Source organism: Chionomys nivalis, chromosome 2 (assembly GCF_950005125.1).
Source record: "Chionomys nivalis chromosome 2, mChiNiv1.1, whole genome shotgun sequence".
NCBI classification, from domain to species: Eukaryota; Metazoa; Chordata; class Mammalia; order Rodentia; family Cricetidae; genus Chionomys; species Chionomys nivalis.
Window position 1 is genome coordinate 82,670,987 of NC_080087.1, and position 16,277 is coordinate 82,687,263.

Genomic DNA, 16,277 nt, shown 5'->3' on the forward strand with positions numbered 1-16,277 from the left:
ACAAATGGTCTGGACTGCCTGTTCCAGGAATAGCAATCATGCTTGTGTTTCAAAAGTTGTTGATAACCATCTTGCAACCGTACTTTTGTTTCAAAAGGTTATATGACCACCTAAGACTACCTGTTGTTATGACTACCTTGTTGTGCTCACCTTGCAACCATGTCTTTGTTTCAGGATGTTGGTAGGACTAACTTGTTAGGGTGTTCTGCTCCTTTAACTCAATCTATTTTGTTCACCAAAGCCCCAAACCCCCAACCCCTGAGCTATAAAAGCCTTGTCTTTCTTATATTCAAGACTGACCTTTCAAACCCCACCTTAGGGGAAGGCATTCAGTATCCAGGAATAAAAAGTTTGCTTTAGGGCTGGAGAGATGGCTCAGTGGTTAAGAGCATTGCCTGCTCTTCCAAAGGTCCTGAGTTCAATTCCCAGCAACCACATGGTGGCTCACAACCATCTGTAATGAGGTCTGGTGCCCTCTTCTGGCCTGCAGACATACACACAGACAGAATATTGTGTACATAATAAATAAATATTAAAAAAAAAGTTTGCTTTAATTAATTACTTGCTTTAATTAGTTTGGCCATGATCTTTCTCCTCCCGTCTTTGGGATGAACATAATCACTTACGACATGCCAGAGTTTATCTCCTGAAGATTCTAGATCTGGTCAAGTTGACAATATTAACGTCATAGCAGGTGAGCAGGGAACTGTAATACTTTCAGCCTAGCTGTGCTGGGAAGGCTGTGGCCTACATAGGGCAAAGCTGCTTCAACTGTGGGTTTGAGCCCCATATTGGGGTTGCATAACAGAATGTGGGGTTGGGGAAAATAAAGTTGGCAACAATAAAGTTTCTTTTTTTGGGGGGGGGGTTTTCGAGACAGGGTTTCTCTGTGGTTTTTGAGCCTGTCCTGGAACTAGCTCTTGTAGACCAGGCTGGTCTCGAACTCACAGAGATCCGCCTGCCTCTGCCTCCCAAGTGCTGGGATTAAAGGCGTGCGCCACCACCGCCCGGCAACAATAAAGTTTCTAAACATGCTGTGGCTGCAACCTCCTTTCTTTCTTTTTTGGTTTTCTGAGACAGGTTCTCTATCTCCCTGGTCAACTTGGAATTCATTCTATAGACAGGGGCTTTGGACAGAGATTAGCCTGCCTCTGCATCCTGAATGCTGGGATTAAGGTGTGCACCACCATGCTTGTCATGGGCACAATTACCTAGAGAAAGAAAAGTTTTCTAGGGAACACCAAGCACAGTAGCTAGTACCTGTAATTTCAGCACTGGAGGAGGCAAGGTCAGGATTGACACCAGGTGAGGTCCAGCCAGGGCTATCCATAAGACCTGTCACAACCACCTAGAACTAGTTCCCGGGATTCAACACCTTCTGGATTCTGAAAGCAGCTCCACTAATGTGTTGCACACAAACCACGCAGCTACATATACACACAGCACATAATGAATAAATAAATAAAAATGTAAAATAAGAAAAAAAGGAAGGGCTGGAGAGATGGCTCAGTGGTTAAGAGCACTGACTGCTCTTCCAGAGATCGTGAGTTCAATTCCCAGCAACCACATGATGGCTCACAACCATCTGTAATGAGATCTGGTGCCCTCTTCTGGTGTGTGGGTATACATGGAAGCAGAATGTTGTATACATAATAAATAAATAAATCTTAAAAAAAAAAAAAGAAAAGAAAAAGAAGGAAAATTGGGGGTAAAAAGGAATCACAAGAAGTCCCGGCCTACAGACCAATTGGGTGTTTTACCCAATTGGAAATAACCAGGGAAGTTGGACATAGTGATGAACGCCTTGAAGGCCAGCACTCGGGAGGCAGAGGCAGGGAAATCTCTGTGAGTTCCAGGCCAGCCTGGTCTACATAGTGAGTTCCATGACAGTCAGAGGTATATAGTGGGATCCTGTCTTGAAATAACAAAACAAAACAACAATCAAACAAAAAAGAGCACTGACTGAGCCGGGCGGTGGTGGCGCACGCCTTTAATCCCAGCACTCGGGAGGCAGAGGCAGGCAGAACTCTGCGAGTTCGAGACCAGCCTGGTCTACAGAGTAGTTCCAGGACAGGCTCCAAAACCACAGAGAAACCCTGTCTCGAACCCCCCCCCCCAAAAAAAAAACCCCAAAAGAAGATAGGATCTCATGCAGCCCAAGTTTGTCCCAATCCATTAGGAACTGATCTTGTACTCAGTTTCCTAAGAACTGACAGGCAAGTGTGGTGGCAGCGCCACGGAACTGGCTAGGAGGGAGGGTTTAGAGGTTGGACTACAAGCAGTGACCTCGTTAGCTTAGCTTGCTTTGTCCCTGCACCACTAGCGCGGATTAGCCAATGTAGCTGGCCAACAGCAAGCAGGGTCTTTTCACAACCCTTTCTACCCCAGGGTAGTTCCAGTATGAGGGGGTACCCGTGGCGCTCCGGGTGGCCTTGCAGCCGTGTTCTAGTTCCCACCTGGTGGCACACTTTCAACACTTCTTTCTTTGGCTATAACCTTGGGAATAAAAAAAGGGAGTTTGGGACAGGACGGTTGTTGTCCATGCTCCGTTTCTCTCATGGATTGGGCATGGGCCCTGATTAAACTGTGTGGAGGCTTACTGGGCTGAGATGAAGTCAGAGGCCCTTAGGTGAAAAAGAATATGGTTGGAGAGTTGGCTCAGGCGTTTAAGAGCACGAAGTTGCTCTTCCACAGGACCCAGGGTTCAATTCCCGGCAACCACGTGTCCGCTCACAAAGGTCGGTAACTCCAGTCCCTGGGGATCCGGAGACAGCCCTCTACTGATCTCGGCAGGCAGAGAATCAGCAGATTCGGGTAGGGATTTACTAGAGCTGCGAGAGTCAGAGGCCCTGCGTGCATATCTGTGTGCTTTAGTTGTATAGCCCAAGCTGTTTCTATCTCCGCTGGGTAGCTGAACCCGGCCGTGGGTTCTAGCCTTAGTTAGCTCTTCTCCACCATTCTCCAATGCTCTCCGATAAGCACACAGACAGCACCCTGGATCAGTTCCGATGTCAGACACTTAGCAGCTGTGGCACCTTGGGTCCTCTGAGTCGGCTTACTCACTTGTACAACATACATATCTACATTTATCTCTAAAAACACTCAGCAAATGGGAAAAACTGCCACGTGAACCACAAGCAACTGGGGGACTTTTTTTCCTGGTTAAGGTGGAAAGTGGGACTGAGGATGAGCGGGAACGCGGAGCCAGCCAGAACGAACGCAATAGCTTAACGTTCTTCCCATTCCGTTCCAGCTTCGGTACCTCCTCGGTTTCCCCCACTCCCCCAGTGAAAAGAGGTCGTGGTCCCTTTAAGGCCCGCCCCTCCCTCCCCCAAAACTTCCCAGTGTCTGCTCTTTTCGATCCCGGACGGCCGGCCAGGCTCGCCGCCGAGCTGGTAGGGGACAGGGCAGCGGGGTCGGGGAGGGCCGCGGGGGGACCGGAGGGCCGCACGTCGCCGTGCCGGCGGGAGGGCGGGGGACTGGTTGCGGGAGCAGCCGGCATGGGCGCCACTCGCTGCACCGGGCGCGCGTGGTCGGCCAGCGGCTCGCTCTATACAGGGTCCCGCCGATTGCAGTCGCTGCGACCGAGTGAGGGGCGACCGGGCCGGGGGCGGGGGCGGGGAGGGGACCGCCCGCTCCCCTCCCCCACCATCGCCTCTGACGTCGGCGTGGGACCCCGCCCTTCCGCTGCGCGTCACCTGCTGCGCCGCGGTGCGCCCCACGTTGGGAGTGCCAGCTTTGGAGTGTGTTCTGTGAGTAGGGTGCAGGTTCGTTTAGATCATCAGACGCCTCCAAACTTTTTTTCTAATTAGAAAGAATCCTTGTGTAGCCCAGGGTAGCTCTGAAGTCAAGGCAATCTTGCCTCTGACTCCATCCAGAGCACTGGAATCTTCCACGCCATGCTCAAAACTTTAGTTCTCCAAACAAATGGGGTTTCATTTCCTATCTTTACTCACATTTCAGACTTAGTCTTAAAAGGATCCTGCTTTGGGGATCCCACTGCCCTGTAGGAAAGGTGTCCCATCACGTTTGGGGCGTCCTGTGAATCTTCTGCCACCTTAAGACTTTCTTTTGTGTGCGTGGTGATGGTGGGGGTGTAAAGATGCGCCTAGTCAGTGCTACGCAAGCGTCCCACAGCCTGTTTGACTCTTTGTTGTCCCCATAACGCCTCTGGACGGGACCGTGGCCAGGACCCTGGCTCAGTACCTTCCCTGCCCGCTCCCCGATGGGCTCTGGGTCGCGTTACAGCTCTTACAGCGTTACAGCTTCGCAGGAAGGAAGACCAATCCCTCCACAAAGCACTCCCAAGGACGCAAGGGGCAGTTGCCACGTGCGAATCAGTTAAACTAGAGAGATCTACCGTGGTTGAATTTAAAGTGAAATGATGGCGCCTGGCAGGGTCCGAAGTCAGTTGGCAATGAGTGCTTTTATAGTAAGTGCTAGGACTTGGAGGTTCTTTTTTAAAGAATAATATCCCTACCGCTCGATAGTCAAGGTGAAATAGAAACGTACTAATGGGGTCATAGTTGCAAACTGCTGTCTTAGTCTAGATTTCTGGAGCTATGAAACAGCAGGCACGCAGATCATCCGAGTATAGTCCAGCAGTCGCTTCCTTAACAGTCACCTCTTCTCCCAAGCCCCGAAAAGTACAGTAGCGCATGCGTCCTTGGCCCATTCCTAGATTGCGCCGTAGAGCGCCTACGGGCTCTCCTTTTTCACCAATCAGTCGTCCTATACCATCTGGCAAAAGGGTTTTCTTGCCACTCTCCTTTGACCAATCAAGTGGTGACGTAGGAGACGGGCACCTACGGGAACCACTGCGGGAATACAGAAGGGAAGGCCGTTTTTGTATCCCTGCGGAGTGGCGCGGGAAGGCAATCGTTGTGCCTGGGAGACGCAAGGATTTCAGAGTGACCGATAAGCGAGGAAACCAATGAAAGCGGGAAGGAGGCGGAGCTTCGGGGAACCGCTTCCATTTGCTCTCCTTGGGAAGGCGGGGCGATGCAAAAAAAAAAAATCCGGCCTATCAAGTCCGAGTTTATTTTAAGTAGGTGGGGCTTCACGGAATGAGTGGCAGGAAACGTTCACCTATGAAGAGTGCGACAGACGAAGGCGGGCGGGCCTTCCAGTAGAACGGCATGAGCTTTACCCAATAGGCATGAACCGAGTGGGGGTCTTCCCCTCCCCCCCAAGACAGAGCCAGTGGCTCCCCCTATCGGGTGGGGGCGGCGAGTGACGGGCGTGTCCCTCCCCCAATGAGAGGCGGGGGGAGGCGGGTTCTGCGCCGCCATGTCGCGGAGGCTGCTGCCCCGGGCGGAGAAGCGGCGTCGGCGGCTCGAGCAGAGGCAGCAGCCGGACGAGCAGCTGCGGCGGGCGGGAGCGATGGTGAAGATGGCGGCGGCGGGTGGCGGAGGCGGCGGTGGTCGCTATTACGGCGGCGGCAACGAGGGAGGCCGAGCCCCTAAACGACTGAAGACTGAAAATGCTGGCGACCAGCACGGAGGCGGCGGCGGCGGAGGATCCGGGGCGGCGGGCGGCGGCGGCGGGGTGAGGCCAGGGTTTTAGACTCCCGGAAGAAAGGGGAAATTTCTTACTTTAAAGCTATTTATTTTTGCGGGGGACCTCTGCGCACGCGCTGCAACCCTCGCGCTTTTGGCGGGGTGGGGGAGGGGCAGGCGTTGGGCAAACGGCGGGGTTTGCGCGAGGACAGGCGCTTGCGCGTGCGCGCAGTCCGTAGCTGGGCTTGAGGGGGCGGAGGAAGCGACTGCCTCGGCAGGCGGCGTAGTGCGCAGGCGCCGCGGGCTGGCATGTGGGGGGCCCGGGCACGCGGCCTGGAGTTTTTTTTTTTCCTCCCTTTATCGTTTTTAGTCCGTGTCCCTGTGCGCAAGCGCGCTTCTGCAGCCAGATTTTGTGAGCGGGAACTGGGTGGGTGGTGGCCTGATGGAATCGGCAATTCGGCCCCATCGCAATCATAATCACGGTCGCCTCTATATAGAAGTTGACTTGACACTGTAGCGCCCAGACCGGAATTTTTAATCTCTGCTGTAGTGTGCGTTGTGGTACGGAAGAGAGTTTGTGCAAGGTTTGTGTTTGGCGATTGAGCAAACTTAGAAGTCATCGCTCGGTTCGCTTACGGTTTCCAGGAGAGGAGCATTTATAAACTAAAATATATTTTGGTTCTGGGGCCATGCACGGAGGCATTTGGCCTACTCGTTTCTCCTTAAAGTCACAGTTGTGATTTCTGGGGTGCAGGCTGCAGTCCTTTTAAAGGGTTAGAGAAGTCCTGCCGGACATGGTGGCCCACGCCTTTAATCTCAGCGCTCCGGAGGCAGAGGCGGGCGAACCTCTCTGCCTAGTGCGCTTTGTAGTGAGGCCAGACGGGGCTAGATAGCGAGACTCTTGCTCAAACAATGCCCTCTTGTTCAGCTGCTCTCATGCTGTAAGCATTTACTAGCTTCGCCTTGTTAGGATGTTAGATTTCTTCGTGTTTGGAAGACATTTTAGTTAGCTGGAGCCCGTGAGGTGGAAGGAGAGAGTACTGATTCCAGAGAGTTCTCAGACCATCTCATGAGAGGTGTGGTGTGCCTTGACCCCACCTCCATTAATTTAAAATAAAAGACCACTCAGTTACTGTTACTCTGAGATGTAGACTCCTTTACAGAACAGGGCTAGGACTAAATAAACCCAGAGCTGTGGGAGACAGGCCTCAGCTGGAAACTTTCAGGAAGAGTATGTGTTGTGTGGTTCACTCCTGATATTAAAAAAAAAAAAAAATCCACTAATGTTGGTGGGCTTCTGCCAGTGGTTTTCAGACAGCAGCCTGGGTCCAGAGCACCAGAAAGTTGTCTGTGTGGAAAGATTATCTCCTGGGGAGGATTGTAGATGTGACAGGTTGGGATAGTAGCTCGGTGTGGAAAACCTCTGCCCTGTTGTCTCTAGTTTGCCTAGTCAATGTAAGACAGGAAGGCCATATCATCCTCAAAGCCATATGTCTTGAAGCAGTTGGTCTTTTGCCCTGGCTGGACTTAAAGGTGACTTGTGGGTAACAGTCATTCCTCACTAAGTGACCGCGGCTTGCCTAGCCAGGGGCTGGGCAGAGAAGCTAGAGCACATAGCACATAGAGCACACACACAGAGAGTGTGTTCTTCAGGCCAGCGGGCGGCTGTGGGAGCTCTTCCCGTGGGTGTGGCCCCTTTGCAAGCCACACTTCCTGTTCTACCTTGATTGAGGAGAGACAGATTCTGGGAAGAATGCCAAATGTGAGCCTCTGCTTCTCCCTCCATTCATCCTGCCTTAGGAGCTAAAGCCAGTGGGCAGATGGCTGCCCACTCAAGGCTTTTTTCCAACAGATGGATTTGGATTGGGGTCCCCCTTCTCACTGCGTGTCCAATCTTTTTCAGGAGAACTACGATGACCCCCACAAAACCCCTGCCTCCCCAGTTGTCCACATCAGGGGCCTGATTGATGGTGTGGTGGAAGCTGACCTTGTGGAAGCCCTGCAAGAATTTGGACCCATCAGGTACTTCTTCCGATGCCAGGGGTTTGGTCTCCTTGGCAGTTTGACTTGTCGCTCATGTCTGGTTCTGAGACTGGATCCTGTGGTTCCTCACAGTTCACTCTGGTGTTTCAAGTTCATTTCCCTTTTCCCTCATCCCTACCCCACCTCTGTGGTTTCTGTCAGCCTATCTAGTCACCTAATATTTCCCGGCTATTTGATGAGGCCGGGTACTATGAACTAAGTGGATAGAACTGCCTACATTCCTTCTACAAATTTGGCCCAGGCAGTGATTGATTAGCACTGTGATCTACTCGGCCTGACATTGCTTCTGAAATAGGAGAGGGGTCAAGAGGATGACTGCCTGTGGCTTGGTGTATTGGGGTCAGAGTTCACAGAGAGCTGACTTGTTCCTATCCCCTAGAGGATAAAATCTGCCTTTTCTCTGCAGCTATGTGGTGGTGATGCCAAAGAAGAGACAGGCGCTGGTAGAGTTTGAAGATGTGCTGGGGGCTTGTAACGCAGTGAACTACGCAGCGGACAACCAGATCTACATTGCTGGTCACCCTGCTTTTGTCAATTACTCTACCAGCCAGAAGATCTCTCGCCCCGGGGACTCAGACGACTCCCGGAGCGTCAACAGTGTGCTTCTGTTTACCATCCTGAACCCCATCTACTCCATAACCACGGTGTGTGCTGAAGGCATTCCATGGTCTACTCTGAGATCTGTCCCCGTGTCCTAATTCCACCCCCAATCAGCGTGACGAGCCAAGGCCCTTATCTTGCTTGTTGTTGCTTTTATAGGATGTTCTTTACACTATCTGTAATCCTTGTGGTCCTGTTCAGAGAATTGTCATTTTTCGGAAGAATGGAGTCCAGGCTATGGTGGAATATCCTTTTCTGGGAAACTGGAATTCTTTGGTCTGGGGGGTTGTCTTGGCTTGGCGGAGAGAATTCATGCCAAATGCCTTGGAAGACTGAGCAGAGAGCCATACACTGCAAATCTTTATAGAGCAGTCCATGAGGTTTAGGTAACAACAGGTGGTCGGGGCACCTCGAGGGTGTACATCCTGTTCCTCCCTGAGAGTTGAGCCCAGTGCTTCATGCATGCTGCACACGTGAGAGTGTTCACACTTGCCCTCTTTCACAGTCCTTCCGTGAAGTGACTGGTTAATATTCTCTGTGGAAAGGGCTTAGATAAGGAGAAGCCAAGAAGACAGCTGCAGAATGACTTGAAGTGGGGTTTTGATAAAGATGACTTGTTAGAGCCTCCTTGATTAGGGTACAGTGAGAATCCACCTTTAAAAGCAGCCAGGGTGCCGGGCGGTGGTGGCGCACGTCTTTAATCCCAGGCAGGTGGATTTCTCTGTGAGTTCGAGGCCAGCCTGATCTACAAGAGCTAGTTCCGGGACAGGCTCCAAAGCTACAGTGAAACCCTGTCTGGAAAAACCAAAAAAAAAAAAAAAAAATCAGGGTATAGGTTTCAGAGATAAGATGGGTCAGCTTGAGATTGGGATAAGAGTGTAGATTACAGAGAACCCTAGCCAGTGACTGCTTCCTGAGGGCAGTCTCTGGAGTATCTTGATGGTTTTGACTTTTGTCTGAGGTTATAGGTGGTGCTCACAGTCCTAGGTGCTGTCTGGTCCTTGTTTTATTGGGCAATGAAATACTTTTTCCAAAGCTCCACTGTGATGGCTTCCTTAAGTTCTCTCACATTTGACTCTGTGCAAAGTGCCCAGCGGGCTAAGGCCTCTCTTAATGGGGCTGACATCTATTCTGGCTGTTGCACTCTGAAGATCGAGTATGCAAAGGTGAGTCTGGGAAGTGACTAGTGTTAGGTACCTGGTGAGGTGAGGTATGGCCAGTCTCAAACTTTATCTTGTCCTTGCAGCCTACCCGTTTAAATGTGTTCAAGAATGATCAGGATACTTGGGACTACACAAACCCCAACCTCAGTGGACAAGGTAATCCTGATGGCTACTTTGTTTTAAACACACCGCCTTGCCTCTTTACTGGACTAGTGTACTTCATAGACCTGGACTGGGGTTATGTAATGCCATTGGGCTCCCTGTGGACATGGGAGGGCTTGGATCAGTTCTGGCCCCTGAGTCTGCTGAAGGGGCAGAGTTGAAGCTGAAGCTTGGGCTGGGTGGGAGGAGGGGGCATGGCAAAGGGCAGACATGGGTAGCAGCTCCTTAAGATTTTGCTACCATCATTCTAGAGCCTGGTTAGGGTTGCTTGAGCCTCCATTCCATGGAGGGTGAGCAAAGTCCTCTCCACTGTCTGAGTTGGGGGTGGGTTGAAGCAGAGCCTTCAAGCAAGTAGACCTTGTAAAGGTCAGACACTTGGACGAGACCAGGGTAGCCATTACTGATCTCGTTTGTAGAGGGAGGCTCGGCATCTCTTCAGGGGTCCACAGGGACAGCCCCCTTTCTAGTGTGTGTCAAGAATGGTTTGCTTTGGTGGGTGGGAGAAGTGAAGGATGATGTTTGAAAACAGCGCCACCCCTCTGAAAATCAGCGAGATGGACCACCTCTTGGTCTACTTCGTCGGACTAGGCCTTGGGCTGTGGGAGGCGGCTGGTGGCTGACATTGCAGAGGCTCTGGGAAGCCAGAGACTCATCCCTCCCTACACTTGTAGGTGGGCCTGTCTTGCTTGCTTTGCAGCTGAGAACCAGTGGGCAGGGTGGGCTAGACTCTCCCAAGGACCCTCAGAATTGGCCTTCTGGGCCTGGCTGCTCCCTCCAAAAGTCAGAGGCAAATTATGACCAAGTGAATGTACCAGAGCGGGCAATGGCATTACATGACTGCTGACAGAAACATGGCAACCAACCATTTCTTCTCCAAGGAACACAAATAGAAGATGTGCAGACCGGCAGGGGCTAGTAGCAGGGGCTGGCTGTGCATTGGTTTTGATGCCTCTCAGCTTTGGCTGCCCCAAGCCTGGGGCCAAAAAACCAAAACAAAACAAAAGGAGGGCTGATGAGGTAACCTGGAGTGAGGGCGGTGCTTGGCCACCCCTCGGGAACCATACTTCAGCGGCTCTGCCTCTGCACATTGCGCACCAACACACAGGGCACAAAACCACTAGTTCTCCTGGAGAACAGAACATGCAGCCTCCACCACGTCCCCAGAAACAGCCGCAGACTGAGCTCACTACATCAAGAACACCACACCGCGCTCCAAGGAACAGCTACAAGCACAGAGACAGAGGCAGACAGAGACAAAGAAAGAGACTCAACATGGCAGCAGACACTGCTTTTTTACTAAACATTAAAGGTCAAAATCCAAGCAAACTTGAACCCAAGAATGTACACTGAAGTAGGAAACACAGAACAGAGCTCACCCAGCCAGCCAGCGGTGCTCTTTTCGGAGAACGATTCGATTCATAGACTGAAGTAGATTCCATGGGCCTCCAAGACAATAGGATCCTCTCTCCACTCCTCGCCATGTGGGTTTTGTTTTTAAGTCCTTTGATTTGGGGAGGGCCTTGTTTTTCTTTTGTGTTTTGATATTTTTTTTTTCCTGCAGTCACCGGCTGCCAACACAGTCTGCACCAACTGGAGATCAGAAATAAAAAAAAAAAATAACCACAACAACAAAAAAAAGATCAAAAAACCAAAACAGACCTAAAATCAAAACAACTCAGAGGCACACAGTTACCTGCTGGTGGGTAACCGGGCGCTACCAAGGCCAAAGCGCAAGCATAGTGGGGCCACTGGCACACTTCATACCAGGAGACACGCACATGGAGCGCTACACAGCCAGAAGCACCGCACTGCAGCACACAGTGTGAGGAGGTGACAACACGGAGGGACACTACCCACTCCATACACCTTATTTCCATTTTTCTGGTATCTTCTGAGGACAGAGCATCTGTGAGCCAATTTTGATTTAATCAAACATTGACTTTTAAACGATTCTTTAAAGAAAAATGTAGCGGATGTGTACCGTGACTTGTATTTATGACTGTAAAACCATGTGATGCAGGGCCGCAGTGTTTGTTTGATGGGACGCCATCTTTCAGAACTGTGCTAACTCACTGTTGAAGCGTCCAATGGTAAGAGAAAAATGCAGATTTGTTTTTTTGTGACATGGACATTGTACTCTGTACTTCTGCTGTAAGTAGCCCTTTCCATCTTTGTAATGACTGTTGAAACGAACCCGGTCGGGCAGCAGGAAAGGGCGGTGGTTTCAGGCTCTGGGTCTCAGTGCCATCCAGACCTGGTCCTAGCTCACCTGTGACTTGCCAGAGTGTCGTAACTGCTCTAATCTCTTCTCTGTAAGGTGGGCTGGGAAAGGAGTGCCTACCTCATAGGGTTGTTGTGAGGAACTGGAGAAGCTGTGATGTCTGTAAAGTGCTTACCAGTGTCTGTCACTTGAGCGCTGAACTAATGGTTAAGAACTCCAGCTGGGGCTGGGAGGGCTCTGCGCCATCGATGGGTCTGAGAATGTCGATGCCTTGTACCTAACTGCTCCTTCAAACTGGTTGTGCTGGTGACCTGCTTGTCAGCTCCTACAGTCCCTCCTGCGCTGGCTGGGATGTGGAGGGTGGCTGGGCGGCGGGTGCTAAAGACAAGACCTGGAGTGAGGCCTTTGCTTCCAGAACCTAGAGGCTTCTTGTGGCCCTTTCACCTCATTTCTGTCCAATTTAGGTTACTTATTGTTGCCCTTAATCTTTCTCCCTTCATTGGGAATTATTTTATAAAACTGCTCTTCCCTTTAATGCACCCTCGCTATAGTTCCCTAGAAGGCCTGGGAGCCCGGCTTGCCCCTGCCTGTTCCTGCTACAAACTAGGGCAAGGGAAAGCAAGTAAGCCCAGAAGTTGGCCTCTTTAGCAGAGAAAGGAGGCTGGGGAGGGAAGGTGGATCCCAATTTGAAGCCTGGGCTTCATGCCCTGACCCCCAGGTCATAGGAAGAAGACCCCAGCAACCCTTGTAAGGAAAGGGTTTGCAGCCATGCTCCCAGGAGCTCTGTGGCCTTGTGATTGATTGGCCTCTAGTCAGTAGTAGGGGGATTCTTTCTTTCTAGAGTTCTGTTCCTAACTCTTTTTTTCAATCTACAGGTGACCCTGGCAGTAATCCCAACAAACGCCAGCGGCAGCCCCCTCTCCTGGGAGATCATCCCGCAGAATATGGTGAGGGCAGGGGGTTCCCCTCCGTGGACTCCCGTGGCTCATGTGCCCCTGCCCGTCGTCCGCCGCGAAAATTCTCACCCGTCCTCCCTCTCTTTCCTTCCCATCCCCCAGGAGGGCCCCATGGTGGGTACCACAGCCATTACCATGATGAGGGCTACGGGCCCCCCCCACCTCACTACGAAGGGAGAAGGATGGGCCCACCTGTGGGGGGTCACCGTCGGGGCCCAAGTCGCTATGGCCCCCAGTATGGTCATCCCCCACCCCCTCCCCCACCACCCGACTATGGCCCCCACGCTGACAGCCCTGTACTCATGGTCTATGGCTTGGATCAATCTAAGATGAACTGTGATCGAGTCTTCAATGTCTTCTGCTTGTATGGCAATGTGGAGAAGGTGAGTTGCTTTCCTTGAAGAGCTGAAGGAGGCCCCAAGCCTCAGATGGAGGGTAGCAGGGGGAAGGACAGTGAGGTGCACCCCTTGTAGTGCTGGTTCCTATAGCATAGGCAGCCTGCTCCGTGAGTTTGGGTTACCCATATTAAAGATCCCAGTGCCTGCCTATCCATCTCACGGTATTGAGACTTAGTGCACATGTATGAGTAAGTCCTAAGAATTTACACATAGCAAAGATGATTATTTAAAAATTATCTCTGAATGGCTCCAGGTAATTTGGCCACTAGGGCCTTTCTGCATTCTCTGTTGGGAATTTGATTATACCTGGTGGCTGATGGGTTCTTACCAGAGTCCATCCAAGAGTGTAGTCCTGGCCTTGATCTAGCTTGTGAGCAATAGCAGCCTAATGCGAGAGTGCACAGATGAGACCATCTCTACACAGTAAAGTTGAGTAGTTTTGTGTGCTGCCCACCCCGGGCCTTCCCCTGCTCCTGTATTTCTTAAATCAAAAAGGAAGGACAGGTTAAATAATCTTTACATGGAAGCAAGACTTAGCTAACCTGGCTTCAGAGCTTTTCTTTTGTCCAGTACATACTGTAGATGGTTTAGGACTTGGAATAGAGTGCTTAGGAGGCCCGATTCCGTCCCCAGCACCTAAAACTTGTATCTTTTGATGCTGTGGCCGGATATCTAACACGCCATAGCGAGAGCTTGCAGATGGCTTGTGTCCTCTTTGTGCACACTGTTTACCTCATAGGGCAGCTCCTGCGGGAAAAGTTCATGCCTAGGCCAAGGCTGAATTAGGGCGGTTTGATCCCCATTCACATGTGAGGAAATGGAAGTCTAGGGCAGCCAGAGCAGGAGTCAGCTCCTGACTCGACAGGAAGAGGACCCTGGCCGCTGGACACTGGTGCTAATTGCACCTTTTCTCCCTAAGGTGAAATTTATGAAAAGCAAGCCGGGGGCCGCCATGGTGGAGATGGCTGATGGCTATGCTGTGGACCGAGCCATTACTCACCTTAACAACAACTTCATGTTTGGGCAGAAGATGAATGTCTGGTAGGTGCTGTCATTCCAGGCAAGGGCAGGTGGGAGGGAAGACTGAGGTCAAGGTGTTGCATAGGCAGGGATGGGGTTGTAGGTATAGGAGTCATTTTTCTGCTCCCTTCTGAAGCCCTGGGAGAAAGTGGTGCCGGTAGGGTAGTCTCAACCTCAGATGTGCAGCAGCGTCAGATAAGCTTGGGCCCACCTGAGCCTCTGTCAGGCCCTGGAGGACAATTGAACATATAGTAAAGATTTCCCTTTCTTCAGTGTTTCCAAGCAACCAGCCATTATGCCTGGCCAGTCATACGGGCTAGAAGACGGGTCCTGCAGTTACAAAGACTTCAGCGAGTCAAGGAACAATCGGTTCTCCACCCCAGAGCAGGCAGCCAAGAACCGCATCCAGCACCCTAGCAATGTACTGCACTTCTTCAATGCTCCCCTGGAGGTGACTGAGGAGAACTTCTTTGAGGTGGGTGCTGTGGAACTGCTCTGTCATGGCACTGTCGTTGGTTTAGTTGGGCTCATTCTGTTCTGTACTCAGTGGACTTTTAATGCCACCCATTGATCCCTGGGTTTGGGGACACAGCAAAAGACCAAACAGACAGGTTCCCCTGCTCATAGCGGGGACAGGTGAGACTGAGCAGAAGCATGCGTATCACAGTGCAGAGTTCTGTACACTCACTGTGTTCCTTCACATGTTGGACAAGAGTGCAGTCAGAACACAGGTCATCAAGCCTTAGGGTGTCTAGATGACTCCAGAGAGCCTGCTCGGGGAAGTAGGGCAGAGATGGGGCAAGTGGGGCCCACGGTTCTGTTGCCCAGCAGTTGAACTATACTCATATAATCTCACCCATACCCACGGGGCTGCCAGGATGGGAGTTTGAGGAACATGTGCGACTTCCTTCAGAGATATTTTTAACACTTCAAATTACAGGATGATAGGGGGTGTCTTATGTTTGTGATCAAAGCTGTCTTCAAAAAGCAACAGATACTACTAGTCCTGGTCTCCCTGAAGGCTCCCATGGGCAGTCTGCAATCCTAGGTTTCTGAATTTTTTTATTATCTTTCTGCTCCAGATCTGCGATGAGCTGGGAGTGAAGCGGCCAACCTCTGTGAAAGTATTTTCAGGCAAAAGTGAGTCCCTGCATCACACAGTCTTCTCCAGGCCTCTGCCTCTGTGGGTGTTTCTGGGAGGAAATGTACCTTCTGCTGGCTCAGCCTAAGACTGCTGCTGTCTCTTGCTTTTTGTTCAGGCGAACGCAGCTCTTCTGGGCTGCTGGAGTGGGATTCTAAGAGCGATGCCCTGGAGACATTGGGCTTCCTGAACCATTACCAGATGAAAAACCCAAGTGAGTTTCTGTGTGTCCTGCAGAATGCCCCTAGTGGCCTGATGGCTTGTCTGGCTGCTTGCCAGAGCCATCCTTCTGCCCGCAAGATAGGACCCTAGAGAGGCCTTTGTCGCAGACTCAGGCAGATGGGACTTGGTCACCAGGAGAGCAGTCTGATGACATTCTCCTAGGAGGGCCTACCAGGCTGCTTGGCTCCACCCACCCGAGAGCTTGGGAGTTGCTCAGGCCTGCCCTGGGTGGTGATGAGTTAGATCCTTGTAATTGAGCTGCGGAAGAGGGTGTGTGGGTGTCAATTGGGAGGCCCAGTGTGACATGTGCTCTTGTTTGCAGATGGCCCGTACCCGTACACTCTGAAGCTGTGCTTCTCCACCGCACAGCATGCCTCCTAATTAGCTGCTGGGACGAGCACATCAAGCAGGAAGACGTCTCTTTCCTTTATGCTGTTGGTTTTCTTTGGTTTTGTTCTGTTTTGATTTATTTTTTGCAGTTCTTGTTTCCTTTTAAAATGCTAGTTCAGTAGACGCTTAACCACAACAGAAATGCTGGAACTCTGGAGGGGGGGAGGGGAACTGATATCTCCCAAGATTAACCTTCACTTTTTAAGATAACTGTACGTGTGATTTTTATTTTTCCCTGTTCATACATTTGTGCTGCCCATGTATCTTGGCACACATTTCAATAAAATGGTTTGGAAGCTAGAACTCTTTGCTGGGGCTGCAGGGTGAGGTGTCTGCTTTGTCCTTTCCCACAGTTTCCTGAAGCGCAGTGGGCTCAGCATAGACAATAAACTGGAAGTAAAGCGGTGGCATTCTTCTGATTTTTCGAGACAGGATGTCTCTGTAACAGCCCTGGCTGCCCTGA

General features: G+C 51.2%; 1 protein-coding gene across 3 annotated transcripts; it reads left to right on the forward strand.

Moving 5' to 3' along the window:
- The first annotated feature begins 3,336 nt into the window (after positions 1-3,336).
- On the forward strand, positions 3,337-16,219 carry Hnrnpl (heterogeneous nuclear ribonucleoprotein L). Of its 3 annotated transcripts, XM_057758768.1 has the most exons (13): positions 5,269-5,547; positions 7,402-7,520; positions 7,948-8,185; positions 8,301-8,386; positions 9,211-9,307; positions 9,388-9,460; positions 12,563-12,634; positions 12,746-13,026; positions 13,961-14,082; positions 14,335-14,536; positions 15,144-15,201; positions 15,321-15,416; positions 15,747-16,219. In XM_057758768.1, the coding sequence occupies exons 1-13, from the start codon at positions 5,290-5,292 to the stop codon at positions 15,803-15,805; spliced, it is 1,761 nt and encodes a 586-aa protein (XP_057614751.1). In that variant the 5' UTR covers positions 5,269-5,289; the 3' UTR covers positions 15,806-16,219. The 3 variants fall into 3 exon arrangements, with proteins under 3 accessions (XP_057614760.1, XP_057614751.1, XP_057614743.1); XM_057758777.1 differs by lacking the exon at positions 5,269-5,547 and adding an exon at positions 3,337-3,395 and having other exon boundaries at positions 12,563-13,026; XM_057758760.1 differs by having other exon boundaries at positions 12,563-13,026.
- The last annotated feature ends 58 nt before the right edge of the window (positions 16,220-16,277 follow it).

Bases quoted from the DNA above. Each gene is read 5' to 3' on its own strand.
- Hnrnpl (XM_057758760.1), top strand. From the start codon at position 5,290: ATGTCGCGGAGGCTGCTGCCCCGGGCGGAGAAGCGGCGTCGGCGGCTC. The intron at 9,308-9,387 runs GTGAGTCTGGGA...TTGTCCTTGCAG, and splicing joins TGAAGATCGAGTATGCAAAG to CCTACCCGTTTAAATGTGTT. The intron at 15,417-15,746 runs GTGAGTTTCTGT...TCTTGTTTGCAG, and splicing joins TTACCAGATGAAAAACCCAA to ATGGCCCGTACCCGTACACT.